A 20,436-nucleotide genomic window follows, 5' to 3' on the forward strand; every position below is an offset into this window, starting at 1 on the left:
ACCTGGCCATGAAGAGGCTAATAGATACTGCCTTAGCTGTTTTTAGAATTTAAGAATCTATTCTTTTTCATTAAATTTGAGAATGAGATAAAGGCAGGTGGCAAGATCTTTTGCAGAACAGGTGAGAGTGAGATTCACCCCAAGTGCTCCCAACTGTGGAGCAGGGAATAAGGTGGGGAGGGGCAGGGCCAATCACTCAGAGCTTTGTCTTTGACCTGTTTGGACCCTCTGGGCAGTGACAGGCCCTGCACCTCCTCTAATGCCTCCTAGCACTCTCCCTGCCTGGAGGCTCTACAGTGAGAGTTGGAAAGGCCTTTGGAAAGACTTACACGACTTTGCTTTCTGGAGCTCCACAAATGGAAACCAAGGCCCAGGGAGTTGTAACGACATATGCAGGGCCATCTGCAATTTAAGGCCACAAGCAGAAGGGTGTAAAGTGACCCAGTCAGCTGTAGAGGAAATAGCCTGGTAGTGAAAAAGGAAGTGAATGAAAGGGAAAATAAAGACATAATAGTGCTTTGAACCAAAGCTTTATAAATACTTGCCGCTTTAACCTGCCCAGGAGGTAGATAAGCATGTTGCCTTTAGCTTGTCCTCAAATTCAACCTCTCCCAAGAGGTTAAGGAACACACCCAAGGTTGGAATTGACACTCAGACCTCCCGACTTCCTGGCTTTGGAGCTGGGAGCTCAGCCTCCACCTCCCTGGTCTATCAGGAAAAACATCTGGGTCATAATGCTTGAGGATGGGATATCAAGGGGAAGTGGTGGAAGTTTGGTTCTTTAAGAAACTTTGAGCAAGACTCTGCCTAAACCACAGCCAGGAGGCCCCTCCCAGGGCCTGAGTCACAAGGCTCAAATGTTTCTTCACTTCTATCTTGAACGCTTCCCTTGCATGACCTTTAGGGAAAGCTACTTGTCTGTGCTGCTGGATGGGGAGAGAGGGAAGACTTCAAAATGTGTGAACACAGACCAGCAAGAGAGCCTGTCCTTTACATAGTCATTTCTGCCTGGTCTAACGCGGCTCCCCGCCACACTGGTGATCGCCAACTTAAAGCGAAGAGAGAGGAACAGGCAGGACCACAAGAAGAACAAGCAAAGGGAAGTCCTCTCTAAAGGCCAAAAGGTTATATAAAACATAATAAAATACAACTGTTTCCTTTAAAATTTTTAATGGCCAGGAAATGGTATAGAATAACTGCCAAGTCACATAAATTAACTTTTTTGTTAAGTTTGTGATCCCGGAAAGAACTCTATCAGTGGATGCAAACTGCACGGGAGTTTCATCAGCAGTCGTCCAGGCGTGTGACTGAGTGTGGGCCACGGACCCATCTTTACATGGTCCAGAAAAAAAGGCGGCTGCCATGTTTGGCAGGCTTCAGGTCTCCTTCTACCTCAGGGTTGGGCTCTGGTCTTGCTCTCGAGTGATAGGGATTCTCCGGTAAAGGTCGATCTGTTTTCACTTTAGTGACCTGTGAGGAGCGAAGAGGACAGAAGCAAGAGGCAAGGCTGAAGGTCAGGTGGAGCAGTCTGTGACCAAGAACGTACCTCCCAGCGTTTCCTCTCTGCTCCCGCTGCCCCAACTACCCCTCTTTTCTCAAGCCCCAGCAAACCACATTTAAACTCATTTAAGAAAGCCTTCTTGAACAAACATTTAAGAAAGCCTTTTTTTGGGTCATTTCATGTGGCAGAAGTTAGGGATACAGCAGGAAACGAAATACACACTGTCTTCGAGGGCTCACAGTCTGAGGGAGCCAGACAAGAAAATCAACCAAGACTCCCGACCGAATTATCATAACTGAGGCATGAACTAAGTGCTGGGGAGCAAGGACTCTGTACACGTAACCCATCCTGAAGGACAGGGGCCTGAACTATTTCATGGGGGGTAACGTTTAGCTTAAAAGGATAACCATGAGCCAGCAGAAGATTAGCAAGGGAAAGACATTCTAAGTAAACAGTACATGGGAAGACAGAGAGGCATGTCCTTAGAATGGCCAAAGGTTGCTTGGATAATGGAGGGAGATGAAGCACCTAACCAAGCACTTGTTAGAAATGATGCTGGGCCCCCGATTACATTTCATTTTCATACTCCTCTGAGGCCTTTTTCCAGAGGTTCCTGGGGCCACCTGGCTAATAGTGGAAAAACTAGTGCTCAAAGCCAGATCTGCCTACTCCAAAGCCTGTGCTTTTACGTAACATACTACACTGGTAGACAGGGCCGGATGATGAAGGGTACTGAATGATGTGCACAAGTGGTTGAATTTTAACTCAAGGGTGACAGACGTCACTGAAGCAGGGAAGCCACTCAAGCACATCTGCAGGCTGGAAGGTGCAGAAGCTAGACTGGAGAGGGGCAAGACCAGAATTGGGAGAGTTGAGCCAACAGGCCTAGCAAGATGGTAGAGCACTGCACAATGGCAACAGGGAGACAGGTAGAAGGTGGTCACGTCCACATTATCCCCGATGGTCACAAAAATCTCCAACAGAAGCCAGCAGAAATTGTTCTCACTTCTTATTAATTAATTAATTAATTAATTTAGAGAGCGCATGAAATGTAGAGAGATTCTTAGGCAGGCTCCATGCCCAGCATGGACCCTGAGATCATGACCTGAGCCGAAATCAAGAGTCCGATGCTTAACCAACTGAGTCACCCAAGCTCCCCAATGTCCTCTATTTATTTATTTATTTATTTATTTATTTATTATTATTATTATTTTTTTATTTTTGAGAGAGGGAAAGACAGAGTATGAGCGGGAGAGGGGCAGAGAGAGAGGGAGACACAGAATCCGAAGCAGGCTCCAGGCTCTGAGCTGTCAGCACAGAGCCTGATGCAGGGCTTGAACTCATGAACCATGAGATCATGACCTGAGCCAAAGTTGGATGCTTAACTGACTGAACCACCCAGGCGCCCCCGTCCTCCCTTTAAAGATGAGGAAACACGCAGAGAAATGGAAAGACAAGGCCATAATTATTAATAGTCTTGTTATCTAGTGGTCTGGTCTTCGAGCCACTCCATGTTATATGACTGATGAGTCTTCCCATGTGCACAAATCCAAAAACGATTCAATGTGAATGGAGCTTTCAGGAAGACAACAGCATAATTATTACTATAACTGCCCTGTGAGGCATTATTATCTGTAGTCCACAGATGAGAACAAGGAGGCCAACTTGCTTATGATAAAGACACACGCTACAGGTCAGAGCCGGGGCTGGGACCCAAGTCTTCTGACTACAGATCCAGAGTCTTTTTTGGTTTGTTTTTAGAACAGTGTTCTCATCTCTCTGCCACAGAGATCACTAATGCTTCCTTACTGCTTGACAGAGTAACTCCAAAGGCCTCCAGCTGGCATGTGAAGCTCCCTTCAGGAAGTTACAATATTTATGAAATCAACCTAGAAAAATGTTTCTCAAACTTAAAGTAGTGAACAGACCCCTTAAAAGGACAAATTATTGTGGAAAGAACAAAACAACTTCCTCTTCTGTACCATATCAAGAGAAAAGGAGAAGAGGCACGTGGTCAAACTAATTGCTAGGTACACAACTTTGAGCAGCCTACCCGACCTTCAATTTCCCATCTCTAAAATGGGGCTATTAGCTTACAGCGCTATTAGGATAATACACAGTCTGGAGCCTGATGCATAGCAGGTTATGGTTAAGCGCCAAAAGTTATTTTCAATATTAACATTATCAGGATGCCTAGGAAGGCTGGAAACCTCAAAGGACATTGGCATCTAAGCTGAGGGCAGAGGAGTGAGTGGAAACTGGTCAGAGCAAAGGAGAGGAGGGCAACTTGGAGGAAGCAGAAGGCAGAAGTAAATGAAGGTAAAACGTGGGCTTTATCCAGCTGGTCATTACCTTTCTAAGAGACTGGATTCTGATTCTAAGTAGGACTAAAACTGATAATCCTCTTAAAGAAACAAACTTTTGAAAAGAGGACACCAATACTTCATAGGTTTTTAAAATGGCTGACACAAAGATTCAGGAATCAGTATGCTTTCTCATCAGCATGATTTGCTAATTCTCCTTTCTTGAGAGACAGAAATGAGAAAAGGTTGTTTTCATTATTAAATCTGTAGGTCCCGCAGCTTTCCAACTCAGAATTATCAACAGTTTAAAGTAATTTGTTCAGGGATGAGCACTGGATGTTGTATAGAAACCAATTTGACAATAAATTACTTTTAATATTAAAAAAATTATTGATTGCGATGAACATAAAAAGAGCAAAAAAAACTTACAGACTAAATAAATAAATAAATAAATAAATAAATAAAGCAATTTGTTCAGGACAGCAAAAGAAGCCATCTGAAGAGATCAGGCTGGATACAAAAAACAAAACAAAACTGCTAAGTCATTTGTCTACTTGTGACCCCAAGCATGAGATCCAACCATCCATAGATGCTATACAGAAAGGCAAGGGAATAAAGATTAATTGTGGGCCCACATGCCAGGCACTAGGCCAGAGATTCACAAGGTTCTCAAGCTTAATCCTCACAGAAAACTGGGTATGAATACTGGTCCTATTTTGTAGATGTGGTAGGACGAGAAACAGTCGGCAATTTGTGCAGGATCCCATAGTGATCGGTAGTACTATCTGCCTCCATTCAAACCTGAGTTTTCCCCCACCTTGCCACCTATCTGTCCCAGAGGGAAGGGACAATGATGAGGCTCCAGAAGCAGGGGTAGGTCAGATCACAAAGGGCCTTGTAAGCCAGGACACTGCAAGCAAGAGTAAGCCCGTGAAGTTTTAAAAAGAAAAGTGGTGTTTGGACTTCCTGGTTGGCTCGATCGGAAGAACATGCAATTCTTGATCTTGGGGTCTTGAGTTTGAGACCCATGTTGGGTGCAGAGATTACTAAAAATAATTTAAAAATAAACTTAAGGGGCGCCTGAGTGGCTCAGTCGGTTAAGCATCCAACTTTGATTCAGGTCATGTTCGTGCAGTTCCTGAGTTTAAACCCCACGTCAGGCTCTGTAGTGACAGCTCGGAGCCTGGAGCCTGCTTTGGATTCTGTGTCTCCCTCTCTCTCTGCCCCTCCCCTGCTCACGCTATGTCTCTGTCTCTCAAAAATGAATAAATGTTAAAAAAAAAAAATTTTAATAAATAAATAAATAAACTTAAAAAAAAATTTTTTAAGTGGTCTTTATTTTCCATACAGATCATGCCTATAGTGGAGACATAATTATATCCTCAATTCTTCAATTTCAGGTGATACAGTGTCTTCTAAAATCTGAATTGAACCACCTTCCCCTCCCAGAAGTTCACGTAGCCCAAGTTAAGAACTCCTGTCCAAGATGTGGGGACAGTGAGAGGATTCAAAAACTAATCTAGGAGATGTTCCCCTACGGGAACTGACGACTGTATAAAGGAAGAAAGAGTGGGACGTGAAGAAAAGACACTCAGGTTTCTGAGGTTTCCACAGATGGTGGTGGCATGACTGAGACAAGAAATACAGAAAAAAGAGTAGGAAAACATGCTTTTTATGTTTTTTAGATGTTTGTTTATTTTGAGAGAGAGGGAGAGGGAATCCCAAGCAGGCTCTTTGCTGCCAGTGCAGACCAGGACACGGGGCTCAAACTCACAAACCGTGAGATCATGACCAAAGTCAAAATTGAGAGTTGGACACTTAAACAATGAAGCCAACCAGGTGCCCCAGAAAACGTACATTTTAAACTACAGGGAAATACTTCTAAAAATCCTAGGTCCTGATAAATGTGGCCTGAAGAACCTGGCATAACCTCGATCCTATTTGTTCTCTGAATTCTGTAATAACCTCAATGCTTTCAATTGACGGTGCCCCAACATTGTGTTTATCCTCATCTACTCCCTTCTGTTCTTCAATTAGCTAATTAAACAAACAATCTGCACATGCCAGAAGATCTATTTAAAGGAATATTTGTATTAAATAAATTCCCTTCTGGGTTGTGTATAATCCCTCTCATCAACCTGTTTGGTAAACACAGATTTCTCCCATCATATCTTTACTCACAGAGACCCCTCTCTGACCACCTCCTGCCCTCCCCCACCCCTCAGTGAGAGGGGGAAACCCCCAGCAGGAGACCTTTTTACCTTGGACAGCTCTCCGAGGTCAGGTCGCACCCAGCCCAGTTTGTCCAGCACACACTCATCAAACTTGGCCTGCTGTTTGCGACAGCGACGAAGTAACTGCAGGCTGGAATAATCAATGCAGGTCCAATATTCGGTAAAAGGCTCTGCACAGTGAAGCTTTATCTGCCTGGAAAAGAGGGCTAGGTCAGGGGTAGCTCTTTGCAAAGTAATGAGAAACAGAAAAGTGGGGGGAAATAGGTACAGACCTCAAATGCATAACCTTCCTTTTTGAAAGGTATGGGAATAGATGCTCTCACTTCACTTACAAGACAACTTAAGATCCTCAGGATGAGAAGCAACATGTAAAAAAAGATTTGTAAGGAATAAGGCCTAATTTCTTTATGTACCAAAAATAAATGAACTCAAATGCCAAAAAAATTTGGTCTAAGCACATAGATTTTACTCAGAGCACTCCTCACTTAGGGCCTACCTATTCTTTTCTTTATACCCAATTCTAAAGATTATCAGTCTACCAAATTTAGAAGAGGAGGCGTAATCCGAGATGGGCATGAGGGACAATGGCAAAGGAAGAGACAGAACTATACAAGGCAAATACACATACTAACAAGCAGAAGATCCCGGGGTCATTCAGTGTCAAGGCAAACTACCCCACACTCCCCAGAGCTCAAAGTCCTCATTCTATTAACGGACTAAACAAAAACAGATTCATCCTTGTCATTAAGAAAGTTAAATTACATTTGGTGCTCTCTGCTAAGAAGGAGGTAGCACATTCACAAAAATAAACTCAAGATGGATGAAGGACCTGAATGTGAGACAGGAAACCATCAAAACCCTAGAGGAGAAAGCAGGGAAAAACCTCTCTGACCTCAGCCACAGCAATTTCTTACTTGACACATCCCCAAAGGCAAGGGAATTAAAAACAAAAATAAACTATTGGGACCTCATCAAGATAAAAAACTTCTGCACTGCAAAGGAAACAATCAACAAAACTAAAAGGCAACCGACAGAATGGGAAAAGATATTTGCAAATGACATATGGGATAAAGGGCTAGTATCCAAAATCTATAAAGAACTCACCAAACTCCACACCTGAAAAACAAATAATCCAGTGAAGAAATGGGCAGAAAACATGAATAGACACCTCTCTAAAGAAGACATCCAGATGGCGAACAGGCATATGAAAAGATGCTCAACGTTGCTCCTCATCAGGGAAATACAAATCAAAACCACACTCAGATATCACCTCACGCCAGTCAGAGTGGCTAAAATGAACAAAACAAGAGACTATAGATGCTGGAGAGGATGCGGAGAAACAGGAACCCTCTTGCACTGTTGGTGGGAATGCAAACTGGTGCAGCTGCTCTGGAAAACAGTGTGGAGGTTCCCCCCAAAATTAAAATTAGTATCTACCCTATGACCCACCAATAGCACTGCTAGGAATTTACCCAAGGATACAGGAATGATGATACATAGGGGCACTTGTACCCCAATGTTTATAGCAGCACTTTCAACAGTAGCCAAATTATGGAAAGAGCCTAAATGTCCATCAACTGACGAACGGATAAAGAAGTTGTGGTTTATATATACAATGGAATATTACTTGCCAGTGAGAAAGAATGAAATCTGGCCATTTGTAGCAATGTGGATGGAACTGGAGAGTGTTATGCTAAGTGAAATAAGTCAGGCACAGAAAGATACCATATGTTTTCACTCATATGTGGATCCTGAGAAACTTAACAAAAGACCAGGGGGGACGGGAATGGGGGGAAAAAAAGTAGCAGAGAGGGAAGGAGGCAAACCATAAGAGACTCTTAAATGCTGAGAACAAACTGAGTGTTGATGGGGGATGGGGGAGAGGGAAAAGTGGGTGATGGGCATTGAGGAGGGCACCTGTTGGGATGAGCACTGGGAGTTGTATGGAAACTAATTTGACAATAAATTATATATAAAAAAATAAAAAATAAAAATAAATAAATAAATAAATAAATAAATAAATAAATAAAAGGAGGTAGCATACAATTAATTCTGTGACCACCAAAACATGGTTGAAGAAAAAGTAACTTTTGTGTATAAGCCTCAATTATTTTACAAAATTCCCCTTCTCTTACTATTCAGCCTTGCTAGTAATCCAATAAATGCCAATCCAAGGAAAAATAAAATACCATTATTTTATGTAAAAGCCATACATGAGGCAGTGGAAGATATGCATAGCACCTCCTTCCCCCAATGGAATCATAATTTGGAAGTGCTTACTTGTCATACTCTAAGAATCTAGCTACACTCAACACAGGAATCTTATTTAACATGGCTCGGGAAGAACCCCAGACATGGGTTGGAGGAAATGCACAGTAAACAATCTGCTTTCCATTCCTGCTGGGTTTCCCTGCTAGGAAGCAACCAATGTCACCAATTTCCTTCTTTCTTTTCTTTTTAATGCTTCTTTATTTGTTTTGACAGAGAGCAAGAGAGAGACAGTGCACATGTGGGGGTGGGGGCAGAGAGAGAAAAAGAGAGAGAGAAAGAGAGAGAGAATCCTAAGCAGGCTCCATGCTGACAGCACAGAGCTGACCTGGGGCTCGATCTCACCTGAGCCAAAATCAAGAGTCAGACGCTTAACTAATTGAGCCACCTAGGTGCCCCATGACCAGTAGGGATTCTGGTGTAACCTGTGGGTGGCAGGGTGTGCAACAGGAAGGAAAGAGAAGGATCAAAGCCCTAGGGAGCTTTTCTGAATTGCCTCTAGCCTCACCGACCACAACAACATCCACGGTACGTAAAATTGCACCCACCTCACTTGACAATCACTTTGGTAGTGGCCTACTGTTTCCAGTACAAGTGGTTTATTCCTCCAGCATGGGGGCAGCAGGAGAGCTACTAGCACTATTACAGTACTTAGTCTCAGTTCTGGACCCTGTTACCCTGGTATCCACACCCAACGAACAATTGCCTACAAACACGTGCAAAGAGCAACATCAGCAGTGAAAAATTCCTCTCACGGAGGCGGCTGGGCACCTCAGGAGCTTGTGAAATCCCAACATGTCACATTTAAATATACTACCTCTGGGCCAAAGCAGAAATGTTTTTCCAAAGTTCTCTTAGCAAAATTTAAATAATAAACACACATTCAACCTTGTTAGCAATCAAACCAATGCAAATTCCAAAGCAAGAATAAAACACCATTTTGTACCTATCAAATATTTAAATAATATGCAATGCTGGTGAGGTACAACAAGATACAGCACTGAGGGCAGCATAAACTGACCCAATTTTTTTTTAAATGGCAACTATAGTTCAAAAGCCATAAATTACATTCAAAGCCTTTTTATAGAATAATCTCACCTCTGGGAAATTTATGCCAAGGAATTACTTAAAAAGAGAAAAAGATCTGCACACAAAGGTAACCACTGAGGATTTATCTAAAACAAGCAAAATCTGGAATTAGGGGCACCTGGTGGCTCAGTCAGTTAAGCTTCCGACTCTTGATTTTGGCCCAGGTCATGATCCCAGGATCACGGGATCGAGCCCTGCGTTGGGCTCTGCGCACGACACAGAGCCTGCTTGGGATCCTCTCTCTCCCTCTCTCTCTCTCTTTGCCCTCCCCCACTCGTGTGTGCATGCTCTCTCTCAAAATAAACATTTTTAAAAAAACAGAATTAAAAATGACTTTGTAACAGGTAAATTATGGTTGGTTTACCTACTGGTGGAATATTAAATAGCCATTAAAAATGATCACAAAGACAATTTAGCAACTTGAAAGAATGTTCCCCATGGTTTCAGAAAAATTCAGAAAAATGAATTTTAAACGACACACTGTGACTTTAACCACAAAAATATCTTTGCATGTGGACAAAGACACCAAGCAAAAGAGGAGAGGAGCTATTATGTGAAGGAATTTGATTTTTCCCTCTAACGTCATTGTAGTGGACATCTGTGGGTTTTGCCTAGCCAGCAGTCAGTCCCCATTCTTCTGTAACATCCTTGTAATTTTTCTTTGGGGAACAATCTGTCCCTCTCTCTCAGCAATGCAGTTTAGATGAATTTAAGTCACTTCCCATTTTAGGCCTGACAAATCACAGCATTTTATCTCCTGAAGCACACCTGATTCAAAGAGAGGCATACGAAATCGACCAGCCAGGCCAATGAGACTCAGGCCAGGGACCTATGCTCACACCACTGGACAAGGACACTCTTGGGCCAGGTCTAGGCAAGCAGCACAGCAGTGTGGGATGGCTGCTGGCCACTTCTGCCACAGCAAGAAAGAGTCTCTCTGAAAATGAGTTTGACAGACAAAACAGAACTAAGAGATCGGGGAAGGAGAAGAGAGGCAACAAGATACCAAGTAGTTATGAAGTTATGTAAGCCCTTTGATTCCAGCCCCGCCTGATGCCAGCCCCATTTCTGGACTTGACAGCTACATAAGCCAATTCCCTTCGAGTGGAGTTTCTGTCCCTTTTAATAGAGTCTGTCAAAACATTTTTCTACAATTGCAATATGGATTGTTTTACTTATGGTATTAAGCATAATGGCCTACTTAATACCTTGACTCTGTACACACTTTTCTTTCCATAATAACTGAGTGTTCCATAGTAGCATCAATCTAGTGAACACCTGTTAGCAAGCACTGTGCTGAGTTGGTTTTACGTACTTTTACAAATTTTTCATTACAATCCTGTATGATTTAGAAATTAAGATTCATGGATATTAAAGGACATGCCAAATAACAAAAACAAATAACAAAGCTAACTGCATCATTTACTGCATGCTTACCTTGGTCTATCCGACTTCAAGGTCTTACACTTCCTACTAAAATTATCCTTCTACTTAATTAGCTAGATGTTCACTGAGATACATATACCTAGATGTTTCAGCCCACAGGCACTGATGTCAAGTCAAAGACTCTTACCTGAAGAAGTCCAGAGCACACTTGTTGACGAGCCTGCCTTCCTCTAAACACCGCCTGGGGTCTTTCTCTTCCCAGCGACAGAGCATGAACTCCTTGTTGGGCTTATCACACTGAACTCCATAGTGGTGGGCGGCAGCTTTCAGCACCGAAGAACTGACTTTCACCTGGGCAACGGAACAGGAGGAGACAAACCACAGATCTGTGACCAGGATATCAACTTCCTCAACTTCATCTCCTGCTGCTGAAGGCCGAGGGAACACAAAGGGAAAACTTGTTCCGACTCCAAGAAAATTAAAGATAGGGGGCTACCATAATAAACCTTTATGATCTCTGCTGCTTTAGAGATCACAAAGCTTTTTCACATGCATGATTTTCTACACCTTCATAATAATCTCATTAGGTTGACATTACTCTCCCCCTTTTAGACATAAGGAAATGGCAGTCCTAACAGAACCTTTAGCTCTCTATGACAGAGAAAGTAGAGCTCTGAAAGATGATGGAAGCTTCTGTGATGGAAGGAGAGGAACCAACTCTGGGGAGTTTTGATGAGTCTCCTTTCCAGGAATAAAACTGATGAGGCAGGGGGGCGCCTGGGTGGCTCAGCTGGTTAAGCATCCAAGTTCAGCTCAGGTCATGATCTCGAGGTTCCTGAGTTCAAGTGAGTTCAAGCCCCTAGGTGGGCTCTCTGCTGTCAGCAGGGAGCCCTCTCTCTCTGCCCCTCCCCAGCTTGCATGTGCGAGCTCTCTCTCTCAAAAATAAACACTAAAAAAAAAAAAAGTGATAGGTACATAAAATTCCCAGAAGACCACAGAGTCACAGAAAATGAGACTGGAAAGGATCAGTAAAAACATCTAGTCCAGTAAGTTATTACTAATGATAAAGTACTAAAATTTTCTATTTTTTCCTATCACACACTATATCCAAGGTAGCCACCAGTCCATAACTCTCTCTCACTTGCCTTCCGGTTGGTTCATTTTCTTGAGAAACAGTATAGTTACAGCTCACTCACAGAGGGCTGCACATAGTCCAGGGCCCGTCAAATTGCTGTGCAGCAAGGGTTCTGCTGGCCTCTTTTCGGTACTACCTTTTCCTGGGCCAATTCCACAACGTTTGCGTTACTGGAACTTAAATAGAACATGTGTTGTCTGGGAGGACCACCCTCTTCATTATTCTTCCTTTTCGAAATCGCTTTGGCTATTCTTTCAGATGAACCCCCTCATCCAATAATTTGCACTGGAACTGCACAAAGGTTAGTTATGTGTTAAATTAGAAGGGAACGAGCATGTTTACAACACTAGGTCTCTGCTGAAATTTTTTATCTCCCCAGAGGATCTTTCTCTAAGCACCATACAGAAGCTCTCATCTGTTGAGCCACTCACTCTGTGCCAGATACTGACGATACGACAGTCACAGTAGAGGCGAGACTACATGAATTATGCCTTCTCACCAAGACATATTACGTCCCTCCTCTTACTCAGGTCATTCTTATGTTCTTTGGTTAAAATGATAGTTTCCCTCATATAGGAACCTTGCATATTTCTTGTTTATTCCTCAGTATTTTAACCTTTTTGATACTACCTAAATAGCTTGTTTGTACACTGCATCTTCTCTCTAGCCATATCTTACTGATACAAAATCAAGAGGATTAAGGGGTGCCTGGGTGGCTCGGTGGGTTGAGCGTCCAACTCTTGGTTTCTGCTTGGGTCATGATCTCACAGTCATGGGATCAAACCCAGTGCTGGGCTCCACGTTAAGCATGGAGCCGGCTTGGGACTCTCTCTCCCTCTCTGTCCCTCCCCTGCTCACACTCTCTCAAAAATAAATAAATAAACTTAAAAAAAAACAACAACAAGAGGATTAAGAGGAAAAACTTCCACTTACAAGTAAAAACTACCTTCTTTTCTGATAGTTATATCCTTTTTTTTCTCCTTCTCTTTTCCTATCTTACTGCTTGGACTAAAACCTCTAGGACAATACAAATGAACAGCAATGGCAGTAGGCATCCTTCCCTTTTTCTAGACTTTAAAGCACAATTTGGTTCAATATTTGCTATTGGTGTCTGGGATATAGTCGTTTGGATAGTCCTCATTAAGGAAGTTTCTTTCTGATGATTCTGTTTTACTGTTGTTTCCAGAAAGACTGAAAAATTCAGGTTTCTTTTATCCATAAATGTAGAGAATTAGCAGATTTTCCAAAAACCTCTCGCTATAGCTACAATAAAATCTAGTCTGTGACAGTGCATTATGCTTTAAGATATCACTGGATTTGATTTATAAGCGTTCTATTAAGGATTTTTATTTAAGAATAATGTTGTAATTATTATTTTTATAATGATAAAAATTTTATAATTTTATTTTTTATGACTTTCACACAGCTTAGGTTAAATTACTAATAAGATAAAAGGCAAGGGAATATGAAGAGAGTAACTCATCTACACACTATGGGAAGAGAATAGTTAGGACGATGTCTACTAACATTACAACTGCTGTAATTATCAAAGCAAAGATGAACTTATGATACAAGTGAAACCTGCCATGACAATTCTAATAAATTTGTTTAAAAATCTGTAAAATTTTATATGACAGCTGTTTTTTTAAAGTTTACTTACTTATTTTGAGAAAGAGCACACGTGTGAGCAGGAAAGGGGCAGACAGAGAGGGAGAGAATCTCAAGCAGTCTCCACACCGTGAGCACAGAGCCCCTGACAGAGCCCCACGGGGTGCCTGAACTCATGAACTGTGAGATCATGACCTGAGCTGAAATCAAGAGTCAGATGCTTAACCAACTGAGCCACCCAGGTGCCCCATAGAGTTGTGTTTTTTTTAAGTTTACTTATTGATTGATTTGGGGGGAGGGAGGGGCAGAGAGCTCCAGAAACAAGAGAATCCCAAATAGGTTCAACGTTGTCAGTGCAGAGCCTGAAAAGTGGGGCTCAATCTCAGGAGCCGTGAGATCACGACCTGAGCCAAAATCAAGAGTCAGTCGCTTCATCTACTGAGCCACCCAGACACCCCTACAGTTTTTTATAAGAGTGTATTAGGTTAATTGAGGGGTATACATTAACTTGCTATATTACCTGTACAAAGCCAAGAGAATAAAAATCAAAATTCAAACTTTTTAAAGCTTAATATATTTAAAAAATTAAGCTGTACTTACCTCCTTGACCAATGCCTTAAAAGATCTTTAAATGGCTGATTCACTCGAATGCCTTCACAGCCATTGTGCCCAAAAAGGTTATGACATTCTTTGCCTTACTTTCCTACAAATGTAGAAGTCTTACCAAAATCTACGGGCACCCATGTTGTTGAGTGTGTAAAATATGCTCTGTCACAGGGAAATAAAGGATAAGAACCACTCATTGAATCTCTTTCCTGGGGACAGAGATGTGCCCAAGATGACACAGCAGGCCAGTGGCAACCGCAGAGCTGGAATCCAGAGACTGTGACCTTCAATCAAGCCACTTTGCATTACACAGCCTTCGCTGAGGTGGCAAAGGACTTCAGATGTCCCCTCACCTGCTTCTTCACAAAGACGGATGAGTTCCACCAGAAACAACATCCCTTCCCAGCTGCTTACTGTGAATACCCTCTCAAATTCATTCAGCTCCCTTTGTCTCAAAGAACACAGAATTCCAGCATCTTCCTCATTTACCCTCATGACAGCCTCCCTGCACAGCGGGTTTATACAGTCTGCAGGTGTGGAAAGGGAGGCAGGAAAAGTCTTACAATCTACAACCAATCTTCCAGTCCTGTTCTCCCTTCCTTAAACCACGTCTGCACCTCTTTCTATAGTAATTTATGCTGTGACTTCTATGTGACTTAATTTATGGAAAATGGGGGATCACTGTACTCCTTTGATAGTACTGTTGAGGATTAAATGAGTTCACACATGTAAAAATATCAAGAACAGTGGCTAGCACATAGAAAGCACATCAAAAATATCAGCTATTATTTCTGCTCAAAATTGTCAGTTTGTACAAGGAGGTTCCAGCCCTAAGCTTCTGACTACTTCTTTCACAGGGATGTGTCAACAAGGTCCAAAATGTGTTTAACTTGCCTCTCAAAGCTGCTCCTTCTGGCTTCCCCAGTCCCACTGTCAGGTTGCAGATCTGACAGGCTCCCCGACCTTTCCTGCCTGTGATATCTAAGTCACTGCTAAGTCTGATCAATTCCAGATAAATCTGTTCTTTCCCCTCTGTGAGGACAGTCACCAATTATGTTGGGGTCATTAATATCCTCCTCGTTATTTCAACAGCTGCCAAGACTAGTCCCCCTTTTCTTTTCCTCTCTTCAATCCATTCTTCACAGGGCTGCCAGAGTGATCTTCCTAGAAGACAATTCTTATTGTACTCTACTGAAACAAATTAGCGACAAAACCCTGGAAGGATTCAGGCTTAACAGCAGAATAAAGCCCAAACTTTTTACAGGGTATTCAAAGCCTTCTGGATCCAGCCTTCTCACCCAAGACACTTCCAAAAAGGGACCTGCTGCTGTCTCAGAGCACTGAACTCACTGTCCCCACAACCCATCTGTGGCCTCCTGCATTTTCCCATCTTTTCACCTTTGCTCTCAGATCTAACCCTCGCTTAAGAAAGCCTGTCCGTCTTGGCCTATAAATGCTATTCTTCAAATGCCATTTTGCCAAGTCCCACATTAGGCCCGAGAAGTGCTTTCTCTGTTCCCTTTATAGCCTCAGAGAATTATACAGCTGGAATCACTTCATCTTACAAATAAAATAACTGTGTCTGCAGATGCTACAAGTGACTAATCAAGGTAACTGAGCAGTTAGGCCTAGAATTTAGATCCAACTTCAAATCCTACTCTCTGCTCTGAAACCATGTCTGCCCCTCTTCCATAGATTTAATCATACTTTGTCTTGCATTGTAGTTATTTATGTAATTATCTGTATTTCAGTTCAAAGGTATGAACACTAAAGGCAAATTATTCCAGATATAGAATACTTGCAGGAAGTAGAACCTCAGATTAAATTAAACTTTCAATGAAAAATATAGCACTTTCAGGCTAACCCAGCTTCAAGGTGGGACAAAAAAAACAAAAGACTGAATACCGGCAACCTCCCCTCTCGTAAATGTACTTGACCAGAGTCCCTGAACACAGCTAAAAAGTTATGCCTCTGTGGGAAATAATAGTTGCCATTCTCACAGGCATCTGAGAAGGTTAACTGAAGTCATGAAGATAAAACCCTTAACAGAGTGCCTGGGATATAATTTCTGGCACATAATTTTTAGTTTTGCCCTCCTTGTCCTCTTATGTAGCCTGGTCTTTCTACTATCCAGTCCTGCCACGACACTCCTCTGCCTTAAAATCTTCAACCTCTCCCTCCCACGTCACCTTAAAATAAGTCTGGCCTTGTGGAAGCTGCTTCCCAGTCCTTCCAGTCCAAGGTACCTCTCTCTGGGCTCAGCAACAGCTGATTCCCACCAACACTAGAGTCACATCAAACAGCACTGGTCTCCCTAGACTCAAAAGGTTTTGCGAAGTCTTCTCACTCTTTTGAGCTTTTACCCATAATACAATAGTTTAAAAGCACGGGTTTGAAACTCAGACCTAGAGTCATAGTCCAGCTCCACCACTCACTAGCTATATGACTTTGGGAAAATCACTTCTACTCTTGGGACCTGTTTTCTTACCTTTCACATGAAAAGGCCAATAATATCCTACCTCATAGTGTTGCTGGCAGGCTTTGATGAATTAATGTACATGAAGGAACTAGCACCTTACCTGACTTCTAAAAAAGGCTTGGTAGTACTTGCTATAATTAGTTTATACTGTCTTCACTTCTCATAGCACAAACTTCACTATACTGTAACTGCCTCTTTATGTCTGTCTCCCTATTAGATTATAAGCTCTATGAGGGCAGGGACGCTCTTATTCTCCAGTGTGCGTGTATATGGCAATTATTCAAATGGTATCTCCTGAATAAATGAATGCTCTAAATGTCCTATTACCAAACACCCTCCCAGGGTTGTTAGCAACTCCACTCTCCAGTTTCATCTCCTTTTGCTTTGGCTTCCTAGCTCCACTCCAACACTGTACCGATTAGCCTACCTAGAAGCGACGGTCTCTCTCGCTCGGCTGTGAACACCCGGGGTTGCATATTCGCAGGGAGGTCTGAGTATTAAGTGACATTAAAGGAAGTAAAGTGGCCCTGGCTGGTGCTTAATAAAAAGTACCACTATTATTCACGTAAAGGGCAAGCAGATGGCAGGAGGTCGGGGTGGGGGAGGCGAGGAGACTTCTACAGAGCCCCTGCATGATGGGGTGGGGGTGAGGCGATTCCCGGAGCTGGGCCGGGGGCGTCCGGGAATCCACCTGTGTCTGTGTCGGGGGGCATTAGGTGGGGGGACCCAGGGCCCACAGTCCAGTGAGACGAAGCGGAGCTGGGCCCAGGCCCGAAAAGCTGCAGCCCTATGCCCTGCTTGCCTGGCTTCCGGACGAGCCTCACCTCCTGCACTTTCAGATCCTCCACAGTGGGCAGCTCCACTATCCCCGGCATGACGGCGGTAGCCCCGACCCCGAGGAGGCGCCCGCAGCCGCGTCGCCCCCGTCTCCTTGAAATCCCCTTTCGACCGCCAAGGGCCACCTCGGGCCTGCGCATGCGCGGGCGGCCACGCAGGCGCACTGCTCTGCCCAACCGCGAGCCATAGAGCGTGCGCAGTGCCGGGAAGGCCTGTGGGGTCTGTGGGCGGGGCTCCGAGCCGGCCCCGCCCATCTTGGTTGTCATAGTGAGGCGGGACGCACTGAGACTCCAGGATCCCAACCGCTGGAAGGTAGAGGCTGGTGTCATGGAGTACACGGGGAGCCAATATATTGGGGAATATGTAGACGGGAGGTAAGGGCCTCATCTGACTCACTATGTCTTAAATCTGTGACTGGTTAAAGACGGCTGCCTTTGCAAAGCACTTTGTACCAAGTACTTTCACAAACTTTATTCCTTTTATCCTTCGGGACAACGCTTTCAGATATGATTGTTTATTTCCATTTTACAGTTAAGAAAAATGAGACCCAGTGAAGTAAAGTGACTTGCTCAAGGACACATATAATAAGCAGCATAGCTGAGATACATTCATTCCATATATACGTGTGTGTTTGCTATCTGCAGTTTTAGATTTGGGGATAAAAAAATACTAAAAAATGTCAAGATCCTTGCTCTCATAGAGTTTACAGTCTAGTTGGTGTATGGCCAATAAACAAAGAAATGGGAAGATAATTTCAGATAGTGGCTTTGCCTGAATCCTCTCCTCCCCACAGCAACCCTATGAGATAGATACAATCCTCATTTTACAGATGGAAAAAGTGAGGCTTGGAGTAATTATGTAACTTGCTCAAAGTCACCTCATTGGCATTTGGCAGGTCAGAGATCAAAACCCAGGTCTGACTCCAAAGCTCATGAGCTTTCTATGGAGCCCTGCTGCTGGGCTTCTACAGAGGACACGGCCAGTTGGGGCTGTCCTTGAAGGCTTTCTGGAGGAGGAAATATTGAAGATGGGCCTTGAGGATTGGGTAGGATTTAGGTGGGTAGAGATGCAAGGTGAAGAATGTTTCCGGGCAGAGGAAGCAGCATGAGCAATAGTTCAGAGGACTTATAGGGGGAAGAGCAGGCAGTTCAGTTGGGCCAGAGTGTAAAGAGAGTGGGGGCCAGAGCTGGAAGGGTGGGTCTGTGCTCTGGCATACAGAGATCTGAGTACTGTGCACGGTTCTGTGAGTGGGAGGAGCCACTGATGGATAGATCCTTTGTAGGGCTGGGCATTAGGAAATCTAATTTACTTTGCACTGTATCTCTCCTCATAATGCATATGTCACTTAGTAAATATTGGCTGAAAGAATTCATAAAAGAATGAAAGTAAGAAAAGAAAGAAAAAAAGGAAGGAAAAGGAAAGAAAGGAAGAAGGAAAGAAAGGAGGAAAGAAAGAAGAAGAAAGAAAGAAAGAAAGAAAGAAAGAAAGAAAGAAAGAAAGAAAGAAACTTGTGATATGGTAATCATGTCCTCACTATGGATTGAGGTCTTTATCTCTTCTTTTTAAAAAAAATAAACGTAATGTTTATTTCTTTTTGAGGGGGGGGGGAGAGAGATGGAGTGTGAGCAGGGGCAGAGAGGGGAGAAGACACAGAATCCGAAGCAGGCTCCAGGCTCTGAGCTGTCAGCACAGAGCCCGACATGGGGCTCAAACTCATGAACCACAGTGTAATGACCTGAGCCAAAGTCGGTGGGTCGTTTAACTGACTAAGCCACCCAGGCACCCCTGTTTGTTCTTTTTAACTTACTTTGAATTTATAATGAAGGCTTTTTGCCTTGAATGAATAAAAGAAAAATGGGAGGGAAGGAAAGAGAGGAAGAGAAGGGAAAGAATGAGGGAGGGAGGCGGGGTGGAAATAGAGAGATCAAGTCAGAGCCCATAGTTGTCCCAGGAAGAGGTAGCAGGACCCTGAACCAAAGCAAAGGCACTGGGGCTGCAGGAAAGAGAGAGATGTATAAGTTTGGGAATTTACATTGTCAGGACTTGGCAACTGATTGGCTCCCAGTCCTGCTCAGAGACTGCCTCCAGTCCCAACTCAGTGCCTGGCTCTAGGCTTTGAACCTGGAGGATTCTGGTACCATTCGTGGAAATTGAGAACTCTGAGAAGGGGCTGCTCTGGAGGAGGAGAGTATGAGTTTCATTTGGGGGGAGCTGGAGATGCCTATAGAAGGTCTAACAATGAATGTCCAGTTTGCCGTTTAAAAAAAGGGAGCAGGGTTCTAATCTCAGAGAAGGGTTTGATGGAAACGGAAATGGTAGATGTGATTTCAAGCAAAGAGATAAAGGAGAAAAGGCATTCTCTCTCCTCTCACATCTCGCAGTAGAATAAAAGCAAAATCATTTTTGAGTTCTTAGTCTATATTGGGCATTCTGCCGTTGTTTCATAGCTATTATTTCATCCAATTATCTCAACTTTGGGGAGGAGTATTGTCATTATCCCCATTTTACAGAGGAGAAACTCAGGCTCATCAGAGAGGTGAAGGGGCTTGCCCAAGGTCACACAGGCTCAGAGGTGGAGCCAGGCCTGGGTCGGGCCTGGTGACCCCAGGTCTGCGTGGCTCAGGAACTGTGCTTCAAGCACAGTGGCATCTTCTGCCTTCTGTCATCTGCTCTGTCACTGCACCCTTCTGTTTCCATTCCTTATGCAGCGGATGTTTGCAGAGCACCTGTGTGAACAGAATCATGATTCCAAGAACTAAGGATACCAAGGTCTTCATTAAGAAGCTTCAGTGAAATAGGGGATACAAGGAATACAATTACAATGCAAGGCAGAAAGTGCTGAGCATCCAACGGAAGTACACACAAAAGCCTAAAGAAGTTCAGAGTTAGAAGAGGTGACTTCCAGCTAGCAGGGAGGAATAGAGAAGGAATACAGGAACAAAGAAATGAAGGAAAGTGTCTTTCTTCAGCACTCGCTGGATGGAAGACCC

The 20,436-nt window shown here is 43.4% G+C and overlaps 2 protein-coding genes across 3 annotated transcripts in view; one reads left to right on the forward strand and one right to left on the reverse strand.

The window, feature by feature from the left end:
- Positions 1–1,153: 1,153 nt before the first annotated feature.
- NDUFA8 (NADH:ubiquinone oxidoreductase subunit A8) lies at positions 1,154–17,585 on the reverse strand. The gene is made up of 4 exons (XM_047068990.1): positions 17,434–17,585; positions 10,969–11,132; positions 6,066–6,231; positions 1,154–1,470 (listed from the first exon to the last, which is right to left on the reverse strand). The coding sequence occupies exons 1-4, from the start codon at positions 17,482–17,484 to the stop codon at positions 1,333–1,335; spliced, it is 519 nt and encodes a 172-aa protein (XP_046924946.1). The 5' UTR covers positions 17,485–17,585; the 3' UTR covers positions 1,154–1,332.
- Positions 17,586–17,773: 188 nt separating this feature from the next.
- The window catches only part of MORN5 (MORN repeat containing 5), a 29,693-nt gene continuing 27,030 nt past the window's right edge, over positions 17,774–20,436 (forward strand). For both annotated transcript variants that reach the window (XM_047099769.1, XM_047099777.1), the window contains exon 1: positions 17,774–17,820. In XM_047099769.1, coding sequence (XP_046955725.1) covers positions 17,774–17,820 — 47 coding nt within the window. The remainder of the gene's footprint in view (positions 17,821–20,436) is intronic.

The sequence above is a fragment of the Lynx rufus genome, unplaced genomic scaffold (genome assembly GCF_022079265.1).
Source record: "Lynx rufus isolate CCGP_SWC_20201006 ecotype Redwood Valley unplaced genomic scaffold, mLynRuf1.p SCAF_10, whole genome shotgun sequence".
Taxonomy (NCBI): Eukaryota; Metazoa; Chordata; class Mammalia; order Carnivora; family Felidae; genus Lynx; species Lynx rufus.